The following is a 19,248-nucleotide window of genomic DNA, read 5'->3' on the forward strand; positions in this document are numbered from 1 at the left end:
CAAAGCTGACGCGTGAAAAGATGAGAAAGCTCCTATCGCCGCTCCCCATACTTACGTTCGTCCTCGCCTTGCTCGCAGTATTTGCCCCTGAAGCCGGGCCTGCACCGGCACATGTACTCGCCGTTGCTCGTCGCCAGACATTTGCTGCAACCATAGATGTATAATCAGTGCTTTCATTTCAAGGTGATGCAAATATAAACAAAATCTAGTGTGGACTCCCAAAATCAACTTTTCGCATTATCAGAAACCAAAAGAAAGATAAGATGTCAATGAAACAAATCAAATGCCGATTATTTACCATCTCTTCAAAAGTTAAACAGCTACTCAATGTCAATACCTCGCACAGCAATTACTAACTTAAATCCTCTAGCAACACAATATCATTATCCTTATGTTTAAAAAAGGAGATATGAAGTTGTTTTCAAACTACGGAAGTATAACTCTCCGAAGCACTGCGCAGGAACAAACAACGTCAAGTTATAGTAAACAAACTTAACACACAGCAGACGAACAGCGAGGTTTCAGATCGGGCAGTTCCTGCGCGGACGCGGCCTTAGTCATAAGACAGATAATAGAAAATTCAATTAAAAACAGATCAGCATACATGTGTCTAATTGATTCGGAAACCTTTTTTATAACAGGCAAAATCCACGTAATCTCATCAAAACAATAGATATTACATATGAAGCAAATTATAAAAATAAATGGCGTCCTGACCGAAGCAATAGCAGTGGGCCGTGATATTCGCCACGGAGACTCCTTGAGCCCCTTCCCATGGAAGGGGGCTCATGGTTTACTGAAAGCATACACAATGGGCGATCCTGGAATGACTATCCTATGCTTCGCGGATGACGCCACACTGGTGATGATATATAATATGGTAATATCAACCCAAAAAACTAAAGGAATAACATCAAGGCACCATTAAGGAGCAAACTAGAAGTTGCACCCAGCAGAAGTATACAAAATCTCGGGATATGTTGAGGCGGAGATAAAAGAACAGACAACAAGGGCAAGAATAGCATAATAGGATAACCGAGTGTGACCAAATAAAAATATTAAAATAGAAACTAAGTCGGAAATATATGATGCAAAACAAGCCAAAACAGCGAAAACTAGACAACTACAGGGGACAACCGTAGAATAATTAGAAAAACGCGAGAGGACGAAAATAAAAAAAGAAGAATAGGTTTCAGAAGTTTAGGACGCCCCTGAAAACGATGTAGCAACAACTTGGCGGTGCGATAGGCAGCGACGTCCAGTGCGATATACAGAACATTTTTATGTATTTAAAAGTGATTTTAAAGTGATTTTAAGTATTGCTATTAAAAGACTGATAGCGAAGATGGCTTGATACTATGAGGTCTGCAAAGAACTTGCCGGTTTAAATTCCGACGTTATGTGAATAACAAACAAGTCAATGACATGTTTCATTTATTTTCAGATGTGCTTTGCATTGTCTCTAAATGTGTGTCAATGATTCATTTAGGCAATACTCCTCACCCCACCAGTTCTCTGCCCAAATTCCTATATTTGCATCACAACGCGGTCAAAAACTATCCGTTCCCGTACTTCTTCCGTCACTCACCTGTCGTGCTTGCACCGGTGGCCGAGACACGGGTCGGGCGGCGGTCCGGGCGGCTCGCCTACCATCTCGTCCATCTCGTCCTCCTGCCGCTCGTCGTCGTCCGCCTTGTCTTGCTCTACCGTGCCGCAGCCAGGCTGCACCTTCTGTTGCGTTTTCGCGTTGCCGAAATCGACCGGTTTGTGATTGATCCACACCTCCTTCATGCAGCCGTGGAAGCTAGTGAGGTTGCGCAGGTGCCACTCGGAGAAAGCGAGCTGGCCCGGTTCCGGCGGTATTCCGCCTAGGTACATGGGCGATGTCAGCCGTAGGTAGTCTTTCGGGCCGTCGTTGATGATGCTACGCGCGAGGCCCCTGTCTACGCGTAGCGTGAAATTCTTCTTGACGGCGATCAGCTCCGCGACGTGGTACTGGCCGTCGGACACCATCTCGAAACTGTACATTGTCGATACGGGATAGTTGCCCACGTTATAGCTGACGCGGATGCGGCCGCTAAAGAGCTCGACGGCGAGGTGTTCGTGCTCGCCGTCGTACATCAGCACGCCGTCCTCTTGCGTCGTGGCGAACACCACGGTGACGTTCGCCTCCGGTTTGGTGCGCAACGGTTCCAGTTCGACGTAGGACGTGTTGTGTGTGAAACTGAGGCTGGTCAAGTACTCGCATCGTTTGCCGGAGTAGCCGGGGGCGCACTTGCACACGTAGTCGTTAGAGCCGGACGGCTGGAAGCACACGCCGTGTACGCAGTCGTGGTGTTGGCACGGCGACGTCTGCGGGTACATCATCGCCACCAGCGGGCTAATTTCGCAAAACTTGCCGGCGTAGTCGCCCGCGCACTGGCACACGTACTCGTTCACGCCGTCGACGCAGATGGCGCCGTTCTGGCACATGTGGTTCTCGCAGTCGTCGACGTTGATCGAGCAGTTCTCGCCCTTAAAGCCGGGTATACACTCGCAAGTGTAATAAGTATCGTGATCGACACAGCGAGCGTTATTTTTGCAAGGGTTAAATAGTCCTGTACAAAAGGGAATTTTCTTTTCGCAATGGTCGCCCATGTAACCGGCCGGGCACCGGCACCGGTACGCGTCGACGAGGTCGACGCACGTCGCGTTGTTCTGGCACTCGTTGTCGACGCAGTCGTCGATGTTGGTCTCGCAGCGCAGACCCGTGAACCCCGCGGGACACTGGCAACTGAACCGCCCCTCCTCGAGCACTTTGCACGCGCCGCCGTTGCGACACGGGTTGCCGTAACACGCGTCGATCATGAACTCGCAATTTTTGCCGTGGTAGCCGGGCGAGCATTTGCATTCGTAGTCGCGTTCGGGCAGCGTAAGACACTTGCCGTTGTTTTGGCACGGGAACGTGTAACACGCGTCGCATTTGGCCAGTATGTCGCTGCTTACTTGACCTAGCATGGGAGAACGAGACTTGTGGCCGTGATATATAAACACTTTTTGGACTGAGAGAACAAACGAACGCGGAGATCGATTACCTCTGCCACAGGAAAAAAAAAGGTTCAAAAAATTAATAACATCATTAAATTACCTACTTGTTGCCACAACTAAACTTAAACTAAAGAAGATGAAATAGAAAGATGTTAGGAAGCATGATTTGGGACAGCAGAGAATCAATGACCGTATGACGATGAAACTGTATATAATGAAGTTAAAGAAAAAACGTTTACGATGTCCTGCATACTAGGTAATATGGAAAGCAGAAGAAACAGGGATAGCAACATATATCGACAGAGAGATAAAGAAGTCTATTAGATAGGACAAAACTGGGTGAATGGAGGGACGCTGCAGTGAGATTGAAGCCTTTGAGAAGCAATATTACTCGTTTAGTTTATATAAGAAAATCAAGGAAATTGCTGGTTTGCACAGACTTAAAACATCCGGTGACACAAAAAGTACGCATTGCCAGCAATATGTAGATTATACTTTTAAAGACGACAGAAAGAGTATCCTACTTAATATACGTAGCCAGCAATAATGTACGAGGAAGAATCTCAGAGCTCCGCAATCTAAGAGTGAACAAGATCAGAATAGTCAATGGATATTGTATCCAAAATATTTTGGACATCCACCCACCAACCCACGTGCACTTTCTTTTTCTTTTTTGAAAACGAAAAAAAAACAATATTATTATCAAACTTATTACTTTCATTGTTATTATAAACACCGAGTTTAATAATAATTTCTGCATACAAAAATACGACAACCCTTCGGTTCCTAGGAACCACAAAAGCATTAGTTATGCCACTAGTTTATGGCTTTTACTAAGCTAACAAAAAGTAACGTTATGTTTTAACTAGCCACGTGATGTCGAAGAAACCGATCGAATCGTTCCCTTTATGCGCGAGGTCATTACTAGTGGTAGGTGAACGGAACTCACCCTTGCAAACGAACGCAGCCGAAGGTGTGGACAGTATGGACTTGTCCTTCATGGGCGGTGGCTCTGCGCAGTGAGCGATACCAGGCTCCACGTAGTCCACTTTGACCCAATCCGAGAGCCACTTCAGCGAACAGTCGCAGTATAAGGGGTTGGATCCCAGAGCGCTGAAAAAATGTCGGGCCGTCAGCGGTGTCCGAGCTAAAACGCGTCAGCTTACATGTGACTGATGGACTTTAGATTGGCGAAGGTGCCTTCCGGGATCAAGGAGATTTGATTGCCGTGTAACGACAGTATCCTCAACGACTGGAGTCCCTGCAAAGAGTCGCGCTGCACGCACTGCAGCCGGTTGTAACTGATGATGAGCGTGGAGAGCTTGGACAGATTAGAGAAGGAGCCGTTGGCGAGCATGCCGATCTTATTCGTGCTCAGGTCACTGTAACGGAAACGCGCGTAAGAGATGACGGGTCCACCTGCGTGCTCGCACTCACAGCCTAGTAAGCGACTTGAGGTGACCGAGCCGGTCCGCCTGTATGCGCTCGATCTCGTTAAAGTCCAGATAGAGCTCGGACGTTTCGGGCGGGATGCCGCGCGGGATCTCCTTGAGGTTGGCCCGCGAGCACCGGACTACGGTGCCCGTGCACGAACACTTGGGCGGGCAATAGTTGTCGCCGAGACAGCCTTGATCGTTGTCGCTGCTGCACTTGAATTCCGTCTTGGGCAGTTCCTTGATCGGGACGTCGCGGACGCGTTCGGGGGCGGCGCACCTCGCCGCCGAGCCACTCAGACCATTCGACTTGAGCCACTCGGAGAACCAAGCCAAGTGGCAGTTGCACACGAACGGGTTTTGGACGAGGTTCCTGCGTTGGGTGGGAGGTGAGACGGGGCGTCGCTCGTGCGCACGTCATACTCACAGCGTGTGGAGCGAGCGCAGGTGGTCGAAGGAGCCGGGCATCACGCACGTGATGTGGTTGTTGTTAAGCGAAAGCAACTTGAGATTGTGCAGACCGAGGAACATTTTGTTGTGCACCTCGATGAGCTTATTTTCTGACAAGAGCCTATGGAGAAGCAGGAGTTTAAAAGAAGAAAAGTTGTAATACGTTCCCTTACAGTTCGGATATTTTCGATGCCGCCTCGAACGAGTTCTCCTCGATGCCGGTGATTTGGTTCCGCCGGAGGTCGAGCTTCACCAGATTGGGAAGCCTTCCGAAGAGGCCGTCCGACTTGATGCGGCCCAGCTCGTTGTTGTGCAGCAATCTGAATATGACACGCAAATTAGTCGCGACTACAAACGCGCACGCGCACTTACAGCTCGGTGGTGTAGAGCGGCACGTCCCTGGGGATCTCTTTGAGCCCGCGACCGGAACAGTCGACGACGGTACCGTCGCAAGAGCACCCGGCCGGGCAGTCGCCGTCGATGAGGCAGTCGCCCGCGTAGCGAGTGCGGAAATCCTCTTGACCTAAAAAAAGGAAAAGGTTCTCGAAGCGTACGGCTACGGCACTTTCCCAGCCTCCCTACATTTAAACTTTTCGTCCTTCAACCACGCGATTTTCTTACGCTGCATTCGCTTCGGGCTCTCGCACCGAGCGTCCGACGACTCCAGGTTCGGGTTGATGTGGAGATACTCGACGAGCCACTTGAGATTGCAGTCGCATATGAACGGGTTCTTGGCCAGGTGCCTGCAACAGATGGCGCGTTAGTGCGGCGGCGAAATAAGGCGCAACGCGCACTCACAGCGTTTGGATCTTGCGGAGCGAGTCGAAAGTGCCGTTCGCGAGTGACTGGATATGGTTGTCGTAGAGCGACCTGGAAAGTATTAATTACAATTGGCGCCCGGACGAGAGAAGCGGGACTCACAGGAGACTGACGCTGTGCAGGTCCTTGAACGTGTCGCGTCGAATGCAGGAGATTTCGTTGGCGTTAAGTAACCTGCAACGAACATCGCAATAGAGAGTTTTGCTAAAACTAAAACGAAGTGATGGCTCTGAAAATTTGGGAGGGCGCTCCGCTTCAGTAAAAAAAGTGCAAAGTATTTTTTCTAATTTTAACTTAAGCGCGATAGTTTTTTTCTAGAGAGAAGCTTTGATCATAATGCTCTCTGCATTTGAAATAAACATTTTCACGTTCCTTCGCGGACAGTCAGAACATCTCCAGTATTCCACGCATCAACTCTCACCACACACTTATTGGTTAGAAGTCTAATGATTTGAGTTTTGGTTTTTTTGGTGGTTTGCCGCAGCAAGAAGAAGTTTTGGTTGTACTTGCCCATATTTTCACCTATCAACCAGACAAGAGAATTTGACCAGCTCATTTATTAATGACCAAAGTCTAAAGTCCAAAACTTCATGATTCGTTTGGAAGCCAAAAACGGAGTTGGTAGAAAAAAGAACTATTGCGTTGGAGAGTGTAGAAAAAGTGGTAACCTCAATTACGTGCCCGTCCCTACTGCAGTGGGCATTACTTACAGGAGCTGCAGCGAGTAGAGGCCTTGAAACACGCCGGCCGGCAGCTCCTTGACTTTGTTGCGATAGAGTACCCTGCAACAAATAAAAGCAAATTTAAACGGTCTCTTCATCGAAAGTCAGCGTCGTCTTACAGGGATGTCAGCGCGCCGAGCCCTTGGAACGCGTCCGGCGCTATCTTGGATATCTTGTTGTTGCTAAGGTCGCTGCAATTTTTCGGGTTAGAGAGCGGCAATTAATCCCCCCCTCCACCCTACTTACATTCTGCGTAGTCGTTTATAGCCAGAGAACGCTTTGGTGGGCACGTGCGCGATCTCGTTCTGCTCGAGCCGTCTGTAAGAAACGCCACGTACAATAACAATAGATAGACAGATGAATAATCTTGGCTGCAATAAAAAGCGTTGTTACCCGGAGTCGTACGGGTGGTATGGGCCGGGGTAAAATGATATTTAAAAAGGGGGTTTTTACTTTTTAAAACATTAATCCTAATTTCTCACGGAAAGTGAATGGTATTAGTGCGTTTTTGGTTTATCAAAAATTGACTTTGGATAGATACCAAGTAGGCATAAGTAATATTTTAAAACTTGAATAGTTGAACTCCTCTCACAGGTAGTGTTATCGCGTTCAACAAGCCAAAACCATTTTTGTCTGCGCAATCACTTTATACACTCACATTTCGATCGTGTTCTCCGGAAGGTGGTCCGGTACCTTGGTCAGTCCCTTCTCCCTACAGTCGACGATACCGTCCGCGCAGCGACACGGATGCGGACACTGCGGTTCGCTGACGCACTCGCCGTCGATCGCCTGTTCAGCGAGGCCCGAACACTTGAACTCGTGCTCTTGCAGGTCGACCAGACTTTGGCCTTTGAGGTGGCCCGGCGAGTGACACCTGGTGTACTGCGCTAGGCGCGGCGAGTGACGCAGATAGCGCGCGAGCCACGCCAGCTGACAGTCGCAGTGCAGCAGGTTGTCTGCCAGGCGCAGCGTGCGCAGTCGGAACGCGGCTGCGAACACTTCCTTGCTCAGCCACGTGAGGTTGTTGTTGTTGAGGGTCCTGCATGTTGTGGAGTGAAAATTCGCACCCCCTGTCCCGTAGCGTTAATACTTACAGCACCTCCAGGTCTTTGGCACCTTTTAGGGCACTGGCGTCGACGCACGTGATCCGGTTATTGTCCAGTTGCCTAAATAAGAATATCCGTCACATATATGGAGTGGTTTGCGTTGTAGTGAAAAGTTCTGTAGAAATGATAACGGGACTTTTCAAATTTAGGTAAGATATCACCGTTCCCACCAACCCTTTTAGCAGCTGTTTAATGTAACTGGCGAAACTACTAAAGTTTTCCCTGAATCACTCTAGTTTATCGGAGAACACCTTATCATATTTACTATGGTTCGAATTTAGTTCAGGTTAATAAGGTACAAAAATGAATATAAAGAAGAAAAAGCGTGAAAATTTCGTACCATAACCAAAATTGACCAATAATTATGATTTGCTTTTTACTGGTTTGTACTGGTTTCTGGTTTGCCGAGTGCTCTGCTACATTCATGATACATGGGAAAATCTCTACCTGGTAAATTTAAAATTATTCCGCTCACCCGGTTGTGAAACAGCTTTAAGAACGCGTGGTTCCGAACTCGCATGCAGTTAGTTGAAAAGAGTGGCTGGAACGCAAATCTAACAAATCGATAGGATATAAATAGCCTCGTTATATAAATTAGTACTCCTGTGTATAGTGAGTGAATAGTAGTGTGAAAATAGTTGATGACCGACTTTCGAGGCGCCAAAATTTATATTCGGCAAGTCCTACACGACAAACATCAGAGGAAATATGCACATCAACGAGGTAGTTATTAAAGTCGACTCCGATGGTTCGAAGAGTAAAAAAGGATTGGGATGTAAAGTATACTCCAAGTCCTGCAAACTTAACATTAGGATGGCTATGAGTACGATGTAGCAGCAAAATAATTCAGCAGGCCCAAAATTACTGGTAAATCTACAGCAGTTCTACTTTATAGACTACGCTTTAAACTAGCACTATAATGTCACTGTACACTCGCTGATGCGTCAGTCGACAGTGTGGTGGCGGAAATCATGCCCCCGGCTCCCTGGCTAGGAAGGCTGCCGCAATAAACTTTATAGAACCGGAGCATTTCATCGGTCCGGCGACGTCAGTCATTAAAGAGCTGATGCTTGGCGAAGTGTGGGAGCGTGGAGTTGCTAGGCGTGATGTAAAACCCATTGGCTCTATCCAGAACGAAGCACAATGGGCCTGCGGAGGCCTAAATGCGTTTGACAAACCAAGTTTTTGTCGGTATTAAAAACGTAATATGTATTTTGTGCTAGGTGAAGACAGAACGAAATAAAGCCTATCTAAGCCGACTGCAGCTTAGATATCTCCGACCCCGTCCCTAAAATTTATTATCATAGTTATTCAAACTTCTGGAGCAGGTTGGTGGGAATGAATTCGAAATTCGAAACTAACCAAAACCACCGTTTATAAAGTTCCCTTTTATCTTTCTTCAAAACCTACTCACAAGTTCTTTAGGCCTGCCGGTCCTCTAAACGTTCTCTTGCCGACGACCGTTAGGTGGTTGTGGCTGAGGTCCCTGCAAAGAAATAGTTGCGGGCGATTTTCGACCGGGAAGTGGCGTCTGCGAAGCCATTTGTTATAATAGCGGAAGCGCTAAGCACTAATTGCATTTTCCGTGGTCGTGAAAGTGCTACATTTTCACGGCCCCCGGGCCGAGCCTCGAGGCACGCCGATCGCCCAATTACCCGAACATGTTAACGTCCGGATTTTGGCCGCCATTTACCATAAATTGCGGACTTTTTTTGTGCGGCTCGGAGCTTAACGAAGTTTTCGGCTAATACTGGCGATCCTGTTGTTGTGTGCAAAACCGGGTCCCGTGTCGGCTGTCTGATTTTAATAATTGAGCCGGGATTTATTGGGGATCGTTAACGGGCGACGGACACGTTTAATTGTTAATTATTTATGTGGCCACGGGCGGCGTTACTTTATTTTGATATTTTAAAATTATAAATGGCAACCTTGAACAGTTCTCCAACACCGTTAGAAAAGCGTGATATGAATAGGGCGGCAGTTAGAGGCAGCGAACTCGATCTAGACTGGGGTGGCAGGGGCATCGATAGAAAAGTGAGGCAAATTTTACAATGGCAAAAAATCACTAGTAATGGGGTTCGTTGTCTTTCCCTTGCTCGTTTTTAAAATGCGAGAATCGGGTGTTCCGGTTGTTTAATTATGCAATATGCATTTAATAAAAATAATTTAACTTCTCAAAAAATGTCCAAAAAGGTGCGTACGAACTTTGATTGAACTGTGATTCGACGAAGACTTACTGGCAGCAGATGCAAACGTACTTATTTTATAAAATCAGAAAAAACGAGCCGTAAATGGTGGACTAGACCAAGTCAAACGTCTTCTCAGTTCATAATAATTGACATTTAACAAATTTTTGTTGTATGAGATTACTGATTTGGAATGGTTACCGTGCAGAATTTCACCTTCAACTCAAACAGAACACACAAACTATAAAGTTGCTCTTGCAACGTCCCCTATTAACACTTCTATTTTTTGACGCGAGATTCACATCTGATGTAGTTATCTTGAACTTACAAACAAGCAATTTCCTTAATTGTCCCAGAAATCTGTGATGCTATTATATCCGTCCTTCAGTGCAAATCTTTTAGCTTTTAAAGTTAACAAAAGCAACTATTTTATTCGGTGCAAAATTTCACCTTTAACTCAACAAGAAGATACGAACTGCTATATCTCCATTGGAACGCCTCCTATTAACTTTTTTATTCAAAAAATGTAATACACTTTGGATTATTGTTAGAAAGATATTACATTACATAATAAAGAATAGTACACTGGCTGTTTGGTGGTCCAGGATATTGCCGTGATATTTGACTATCAGTTGATGCCAGTGTTTGAGGCAAAGATGAAGGCGCATACTCAGGAGAAGTGAATGTCAGAGATAATGAATATGACGATGCTGTAGATATCGGCATATGAACGTGAAGTTGCCCGTTGCATGCATGGGAATGGTTGTAGTTGCCAATGGAAGCTTCCCATAATATATTTTCGATGAGATGTTTTGTGCAAACTTTCTTGTCTTTCCTCTAGTGCCTCTCCTTTTGACTTGCGTACCTCGTTTTTCTTTGATCGAGTTCTGGAAACAAGCAACGTATCCACACTGTTGGGAAACACAAAATTATTCTGTATTCGGTTTGAAGTTTGCCGCTAAATATGGAAACAAGCAACTTATAGGAACTGTTGTTGCTACAACCGTAAAAAATAAGAAACTTCAATAAACTTTTGACAACATTTAGAAACAAGTTCCAGAAACAAGCAACATAAGCATAATGTTCCTATGTGTTGCTTTCAGTGTGGACGTAGCTTAAGTATTTTAAGATGCAAAACTCCTAAACTAATCAATATTTTTTGGTAGATTTTTTGGTTTTCTTTTATAATTTTTGTGAAAACTAAATCAACGGGCAATAGATAAAGTCAAATTAACAACTAATACCTGTCTCGCTTTAAATAAAAGTTGCTTCACAAAATCAATATTGGCTACATTTCTCCGGCACCATTCCAGTTCGATAGATAGAAGAGTTCACTGGTTTGAAGTAGCGAGAGAGTGAGACAGAGTGCGGTAAAGAAGCGACATAGACACACACGTATGCGGACAAGTTACTACTTACAAACGGACCAGATTAGATAAAGTAGCGAACAAGTTGTCCGGCAACTTTGCCACCCGATTTCCGTTCAAGCGTCTACAAAAAAAAAGCGAAACCTGCTCATCAGTTCGAACGTTTCGCCAGGCGCTTGCGCAAAAAACGCTTTTTTCCCGCAAACGTCCCCTTACTTACAGTCGCTCGAGTTTCGTCAAATCCTGGAACGCGTCCTTGGCTATCGTCCGTATGTCGTTGCCGGACATTTGCCTATAATTGAAACGGTTGCGTGACCAACGAAAACCAACGACCCAACGAGGGTACTTACAAAACTCGCAGGTTGCTCAAGCCCTGGAAATCCGTCTCGTAAATGGCCGTCAGGTTGTTGCCCTGCAAATCCCTGAAACAAAATATGTCATGATTATTTTCAGTTTTGGTCATAGTTTTAGGCGATAATGGTAATTGTTTATGGTCCACGTTTATTTCCACAGCTTAACACCAGTTCAATGGACGCTAAAGATTGACTTAAACCATTTAGAAACTGGATTTGTTTTGGGGGTCGCTAATAACCTTGATCTAAAAAGAAGAGAGCCTAGCTTCATTAACTTATCAGCCAACTTATTCCGAGAAAGTTTTTCGGAGTTAATTTTTGAGTGAGTATTCTGAGATCTACAGTGTGCCCAAGATAAGAACGGATAAAGTTGGTTAAATTAAACTATTGATGCAAATTTTAAGGGTTAATAACGTGCTGTTGAGGAAACTAAAAAATTTCGGTAACTTGTAGAGTTCAAAAAGTGCAAACCAAAAAGTGACCTTAATTTGTTTATACCTAACACCAGAAAAAATAAAATAAAACAAATTCGGAAAATTTATTTATTTATTTTTTCAAGGAAACTTAACAACTCTGTAACAACTGTAACAACTCGACTTGCAAGAGTTGTTACAGATCAAAGAGGAGACATAAATCGGAATTTTCAATTTTCGTTTCTTATTGTCTCCTGACTTTATTTGTTAACTTAAAATGAAAAACACATTTCCATCCATACTGGATTTGACGACCATTATCAACTTAATTTTTTAAATACCGGTTCTGATTTTTTTTTCAATTTAAATCTTTTCATCACCCTTAAAACACTATATATCGTCACGTTTCGTACAGAAAATTCCATTACCAGAATATTTTATATTTATTTGACCATAATACGGCCCTGAACTACATGAAATTAAACATAAGATAGAAGTAAAGTCGACACAACAAATAAGTACATAAATAATTTGTGCTATACTATCTTGTGCTCAGATTCTGGTGATGGAATTTTCTGTAGGAAACGTCGGAAAATATTACGATATATAGTGTTTTAAGAATGTTGAAAGCACTTAATTAAACTAAAGAAAGACAGAGCCGTATTTAAAAAAAATAAGTGGCCATGAAAATGTGTTTTTCATTGTAACTTATCTAAACAAATAAAGTCAGGGGACAATAGAAAACAAAATTCAAAATTCCGTTTCTTTTTTCGAATATTTTCGCAAGTATTCGAAATTTATCAAAGTGCAAAGCGGCATTTTATTGAGCATCAAATTGCGCCGATATATTTAAGGGTGTAGTGTATGAGGTTGAAGAAAAAAAGAAATTGATAGCCTTGGTACGTAGACTATGATAGGAATCGCCTGTCGATAGAAATCTTAAGCCCTTGTGTTCTGCAATTATGTCAAAATATACATAGTTTCGGCTGATTTTTCGCAATTAAATTTGGATCTAATTTTCTTTCGTTCGCCCAACCTGTATATGTGGTTGACATGAATTTGTCGTTTCCATTCTGTATTCTAGAACCCGTCTTTGATCCATTCTTCTATCACGTTCAAGCCATTTTTTATTAGAAATACTAAAAGGATGTCGAACTTCCATTGTCTGCATTTTTAACATACACAACGTTTCGGACAGTTGTATCACTACCCGTTATCAAGTGTAAACTAAAGCTTAATTCTAAGGCTACAAGGTTTATATACTAGGCGACGGTGCTCATCCATGACGGAGTCGGGTGTAGTCAAGCGTGATGGCGCTCATCCATGACGGAGTCGAGTGTAGTCAAGCGTGAAGTTGTTCAACTAGAACGCCAGCATTGGTGCGCCTTATTAGAGGTTACCAAATTGTTGGTATATACACGCTTGGATTGCTTGGATTCTCCAATGCTGCTTTGGAGAATCCAAGGATGTTGTGTTGTTTGGTCCACACATGTTCTGCGATACCTGATTTTTGCATTTCACCCTTCATTGTATGTTTTTATGTTCTTCAACTCTTATTTTTAGAGGTCGTTTGGTTTCGCCAATATATGACTCTCCGCAGTCACAGGGTATATTGTAGATACACTCTTTCTCTTGAGTCGACGTTTCAGGTTTTGTTTTTGTGAGTACACTTCTTAATGTTGATCCAGATTTAAATACAGTTTTGACTTGATATTGTTTAGCTATTCGTCTAATCTTTTCTGATATTCCTTTCACGTATGGGATCGTCGATACATGGTTCCGGTGTTGTTTCGCGCTTACAGTTTGTTATTATTTTGTTTATAGATTTTTCGGATTAACCGTTCTGAAGCAAATCCTTTTTAATATTATTCAATTCGGCATCGAGAGATGCTTGGTCGCTACATATTGTGATTGCTCTTTTGCAAAGTGTTTTAATTATTCCTAATTTGGTTGCTTCAGAATGGTTAGACTCAAAATTTAGATACTGTCCTGTGTGGGTAGGTTTCCTATATGCAGACGTGTTAATAGAACTATTATTTCTACTTACTAGGACGTCCAGAAACGGTAGGTAGCCGTTCTTTTCTTTCTCAATAGTAAATTTAATTGATGTTCGCAAAAAATTAAGATGATTGAGAAAAGAGTCTAGCAGTCTATCGGTTCCACTCCAGATAATGAAGGTATCGTCAACATATCAAAGCCAGATCTTAGGTTTAATAGTTGCAGTGTTTATGGCATGGCATTGCAGACAGCACCTCAGAAGCTCCAACACTCCCTCATGTGGCAGCGAAGTTCTCTCTGATAGGGTTGTATCATTCCTTAGTCTAGCATCGGCAATACTTAACGACTCCTCCAAGGGCACGTTGGTATATAGACTTTCAACGTCAAAGCTAATAAATTTGTGTGAAGGATCTAGTTTCACGTTTTTTATTATGAACGTATTATCTGATAGCGACGGTTTCCTTATGGTCTGTACACGCATGAAGCTGTTCGCCGGCCCTCCGCTTACAATTAAAAAATCAATTCAAAACACATCCACGCCATTATGTTCAATTAAATCGAATTGACAGCGTTAATGGATCGAATTAGACGCCCGAGGTGTGGAATTAAGTCGTCCCCGCGTTATTAATTCGATTCGGTCTTTTGTACGACGGCGGCGGGGGGGAGGGGCGGGACAAGGGGAGCCGTGTTTCTGTTTCGGATTATACAGGGCCCTCGCATAAGTACGCGGCAACTAAAAGAACGCAACCCCAATGAAAAATGAAAGAAAAAACTTGAAAAATGCAGTTCGCAAAAAATAAAAAAAGGATCTACCGAATTTAAAAAGTGACGTTATATGTAAGAAAAGGCCATATAAATTTATTTTATAGAAAATAGTATTCGATTCGCAAAAACAAACAAATTATATATTCTTTAGAAAGGAATTATTTTTTAAAACCCATAAATCTGTATTTAACTTAAACAATACTTGTAAGATTTTAGAAAACACACTTATTTCAAGCAAACAAGCATTTATTGCCTGGGCATTAAAAAGGGTGTAAGTATTTATTTGATACGAACAATTTCGGTATAAACAATTGAAATACATTTTTCTAAAATTAAATTAAATATATACTAAATATTTTAGACCTTTAATTCTCGCGATTTGATACTTCATCTAAAACTTGGAAACCCTGGTAGGAAAAAAAAATATGCCAGTTGTTCCAATTTTTACAAGCGGGTTCGCGTCATGAAAAACGTGCAACGTCCTGTATATTGTAACTGCTCGTATTTTCACGAATCAGAGCGCCGCCCGTACCGTTAAAAAAGCCTTTGTAAATATTATGCTTTGTTCGTGGCAATTCTCGCCCCCGGGTTTTATTGGATTTTTCGGGAGCGGCAAATATCGCGCATATTAATATTTCGTTCGCGCGGCGTTTGTCGCATTTTCCGCCTTTTTCCCATTTTCAAACGCGCGCTCGCTTTATATTCATAACTTCTTAAAACTAATTCGGCGTCTTTTCTACGGGTCGCGCGACGGCGACGACGCCGTAGGGGGCAAAAAGCCGTAGAGGAATTGAAGGAGAGAACGCGCGGGGCTTCGGAAGCGTTTGCCCGGAAATATTAGGTCCTTGCCGCGTATTACGAGGCAAATTAAATTATGAAATATTAAGGGAGACCCGTCGAACGCGACCCAGACAATACCCTATACGAGAGAGCTTTTGTATTAGTTTTCGGCGACCGATTTTCAAAAAGCCCTCTCGCGCCTTTGTCACGATTCCGCAATTTTAAAATATTTATTTTAAATCTATATTTATTATTCGTCAAGCAGCATGTAAAGTACAGAAATTGCGATTTTACAACACGACACAAAAAATATCGCACCTCTTAAATCACATAGTTTTAAAATTTTTGTTTTTGCATCGTAGTATTTTTTTTATGTAATAATTTATGCGTTGTGGGAAAATTTTGAAATGTAATAAGCAAGGAGTTGAAACAAAACTTTAATGCAATTAACATACAAACTAAACCACAGTTCCTTTCAATATTGGAAAAAGTATTATTTGAAATTGGTCTATGGTTCTAAAGGGTCTTCTATATTGTTGAATCTGCCATTCCATATGGTTCCAGACATGCGCCATCGGATTTAAGTCAGGATTTCTTGCTAGCGAGTTCATGCAGATATTCAGTAACTATTCTGGCTGCGTGAGGCCGTGCGATATCGTGCATAAAAATGGAATTGCCCCTATATAACGCCCAAAAGGGAGCGACTGTGTGAGGTTCAACAATCTCTCTTAGCGGTTAACCTGCCCTCGTTTCCAGCCACCAATTTTCGTCCGTTATAAGGTTTGCCTCCCGAGACCATAGTTCAGTCTCCACCAAAATTTTCCCTCTCATCAGTGCCTTGGGTCCTACTCAACAGAAACAACTGCCCCAATGGCCTTGTCAACAGTTAAAAAACGTGTAAGACGATTTGGAAGTTCCATAACCTTACACTTTTTAAATTTACTTAAATTGTAGACACTTGTTGTTCTGATATGTGAAACTGAAATATGGACAGTATTTAACATTTTTTTACATAAACAAACAAATCGATTCTCGTTATTCCATGTCGACTATTTATTGTCTACAAATATTTTTTTGCATACCTAATAAAAAATAAAAACCTTGCATGGGTACGAAATTTTAAATGACGCGATAATTTTTGCATTAATAGATAAATACAGTGTTTTTCAAGGAACGTTCCTTTCTACGATAAATAGTATATTAAAAATTAACTATATAATGCTTCAGTTCTTGGGTAGAGGATGCTAAAAAATACCATATTTTTTTATTTTATTCAACTTGTGGATCCCAATGTGGATTTTTCTATCTTGAGAATCTTAGTGTTGTTTTTAATGAATACTTAAATATATAAATTATTGCGAGGAAGTCATAGAAAACTTTCTTCTTAGCCATGTACTAAAATCGATGATTTTGAATGATTTTTTTGTTAGCAAAAGAAGACCTCGGTAAGGTGGCGCTCGACTGAGAGACACTATATCAGGGTGACCCTAGGGCGAGGGCAAAGGTTGGGCTGCCCAATGGCGACCGACTCTTTGAAAACCACGCTGACTTAGTGTGGGTCTCGAAGCCCGGACAGCGATCCTAAGATTTTAGATCACGGGAAACAAGATTGTGGAGGCAACAACTGCTATCTGTTTCAGGCAGAAATCAAGATGTCCCTATGTTTTTTGATGCACGCTTGAGACTACTACACACACTACCACAGCCGCGTGAGACTACTAGGAGCTCAATTTGTTGACACCAAGGAACTATTTAGACAGTACAGGGCTCTCCTAGCACAGAGGGCGAGGATTTGCGGAAATAATGAATCGCTGACCGCTTGATCCGGGACGCACCGCAGATAGAATAGCAGCAGCAAAAATATGGTTGTTAATAACATATGTTAAAAAAAGTTAGACAGCAATGTACAACAACATTTAAAAGAATTAGATACTACAATTAGACAAAAACAAGGCAAGTTTGAAGAATCAAAGGGTTACACAATAAAGGATCTAAGTGTGGTAATTGAGAAAAAGAGTTCCGGCATCCGACGTCATGGCAAAGAATAAAAGAAAATAGTGAATACAGATTTTCGTCAACACACAGAAACATTTGAAAGATTATCTAGAGTAAGTTGTTATCTGTCAGACGCAACGAGCTTCAACTTAAATCCACTATAGAAGTTGTGGAATCTGAACCTAAATAAAAATCTTATAATATATGGAGTCGCAATAGATGTCTCAGATCACAGCTACATATAGGCAGTGTCCAAAACATGAGCACGTTGTCATCGACCCTGTTTAAGGATTTGGTAAAGTCAGTGCTATATTATTATCATTTTTAAGTAACACTCTAGAGGCGGTCCGGTATATGTCCTCGGCAAAAAATTTAATGTACCGTTTGCGTGTCCGGCCCCCCGATCGAGCGTCGTTCATTATTTAGGCCTTTATATTTTATTCAAGAGCCGTCGCGGACGTTTTAGTAAAATTGAGGATCGTCGGCGTCGCGTCGCGCTTCCACTCGCAGCCAACCTAAACGGTTTAAATATTAAACCTCATCGAACGTCGCATATCGGACGACGCAAAATTAATTAACCGCCGCGGCAGAGGACGGCGGTCGAACACCGTGACGACGACGACGACGTAGAAAGGCAATTACAACGTCGACGATAACGATCTCGGTGTGCGAATAATTACGGATTGAAAAATTGCGGCCGAGGATGATGCACGGCGGTCAACAAATTGCCTTTCCCGATGAACGTAGACGATTTTTGTCGCTTTGATGCTAACAGTAGCCGAATAGCGGACCACGACGCCCCACCCCTCCGCGTCCGAAAGAAAAGGCCCCGCCTCATCGACTAGGGAGGCGTGTCTGTGGATTTTTGTCCGCCAATTGAAAAACGTTTTACCGCTCCATATGTGTATTTGTAATTTTTGTTATTTGAGTTACATACTCCGTTTATATTAAAATTAGGACTCGAAAGTCCAGACCAAAAATCGCACCGACGTATCGTCCTATCGTCCTGTCGGTGGGAGTCCCATCTAATCACGTTCAAGGAGGCAAATCAACAATATCAGGCACTTAATACGAAACTGGTGGATAGAATAAGCCAGTCCAGCCAGGACCTGCAATCTTAGGGCCGCTCTCCGCGCCTTTAGCGTCACTTTAAGGGCGCGAGGACTAGGAGGATTTCCATCGGGATTTCTATCGATGCAATTGGTGCGGTTTTCAAAGAGCCGATCGCCATTAGGTGCCCCAAAGTTGGAGTTGATATTATATCGCTCATTCTTAGTATGTCCATTTAATAGAACTCGACAACCCGCGGAGCACGGCACTGTTCGCCCGCCAGTGAAAGTACGCGCGCGCTCCGGCCGAAGAATAAATTACGCATTCCATTTCTCGCCCGGCCATATTTTAATAATATCTTTTCATCTTTAATTATCGAACGGTTGTCGCAATAACGATAATTCACTCGTCAATTAAAACGGATTAAGTGTAGTCGCGCGCTCGGAACGTATCGACGTCGGGAACGGTCGTGTCCCGCGCGTTCACATTTCGGTCCTTCGAGCCGGAGGCCCGATTAATCGACGCGCGTGTGTCACCGCGTGAAAGTAAACAACATTCAATACGTACACGCACGACCACGTCTCTCCGGTTTTCGTAACCGTCGAGTTTTGTTTTATGTTTCCTCAATTAATACGAGATGGATGAATGGCGCTGCACGCACGCGAGAGACCCAGACCGGTCCGCGCACCTGTCTAAACTTGTTCCCCGCCCCCTCCCCCGACTTGAATATTTCACGAAATACTTTATATCATACGCGCCGATACAACAAAGTCTCTTCGCTCCT

The 19,248-nt window shown here is 43.3% G+C and overlaps 1 protein-coding gene across 5 annotated transcripts in view; it reads right to left on the bottom strand.

The window, feature by feature from the left end:
- Positions 1–19,248, bottom strand: part of LOC132702581 (protein slit) — a 165,467-nt gene that overhangs the window by 1,568 nt on the left and 144,651 nt on the right. For 4 of the 5 annotated variants that reach the window (XM_060671323.1, XM_060671325.1, XM_060671322.1 and 1 more), the window contains exons 3-22: positions 11,461–11,532; positions 11,331–11,402; positions 11,163–11,234; positions 8,972–9,043; positions 7,546–7,617; positions 7,110–7,490; positions 6,698–6,769; positions 6,571–6,642; positions 6,440–6,511; positions 5,832–5,903; positions 5,709–5,780; positions 5,493–5,653; positions 5,283–5,433; positions 5,084–5,230; positions 4,888–5,031; positions 4,465–4,833; positions 4,194–4,409; positions 3,977–4,140; positions 1,589–2,990; positions 56–144 (exon numbers count right to left, since the gene is read on the bottom strand). In XM_060671323.1, the coding sequence (XP_060527306.1) occupies positions 56–144; positions 1,589–2,990; positions 3,977–4,140; positions 4,194–4,409; positions 4,465–4,833; positions 4,888–5,031; positions 5,084–5,230; positions 5,283–5,433; positions 5,493–5,653; positions 5,709–5,780; positions 5,832–5,903; positions 6,440–6,511; positions 6,571–6,642; positions 6,698–6,769; positions 7,110–7,490; positions 7,546–7,617; positions 8,972–9,043; positions 11,163–11,234; positions 11,331–11,402; positions 11,461–11,532 (3,944 nt within the window). The remainder of the gene's footprint in view (positions 1–55; positions 145–1,588; positions 2,991–3,976; positions 4,141–4,193; positions 4,410–4,464; positions 4,834–4,887; positions 5,032–5,083; positions 5,231–5,282; positions 5,434–5,492; positions 5,654–5,708; positions 5,781–5,831; positions 5,904–6,439; positions 6,512–6,570; positions 6,643–6,697; positions 6,770–7,109; positions 7,491–7,545; positions 7,618–8,971; positions 9,044–11,162; positions 11,235–11,330; positions 11,403–11,460; positions 11,533–19,248) is intronic. The other variant, XM_060671326.1, reaches the window with a different exon arrangement.

The sequence above is a fragment of the Cylas formicarius genome, unplaced genomic scaffold (assembly GCF_029955315.1).
Source record: "Cylas formicarius isolate icCylForm1 unplaced genomic scaffold, icCylForm1.1 PGA_scaffold_5__7_contigs__length_24384050, whole genome shotgun sequence".
In the NCBI taxonomy this organism is placed as follows: Eukaryota; Metazoa; Arthropoda; class Insecta; order Coleoptera; family Brentidae; genus Cylas; species Cylas formicarius.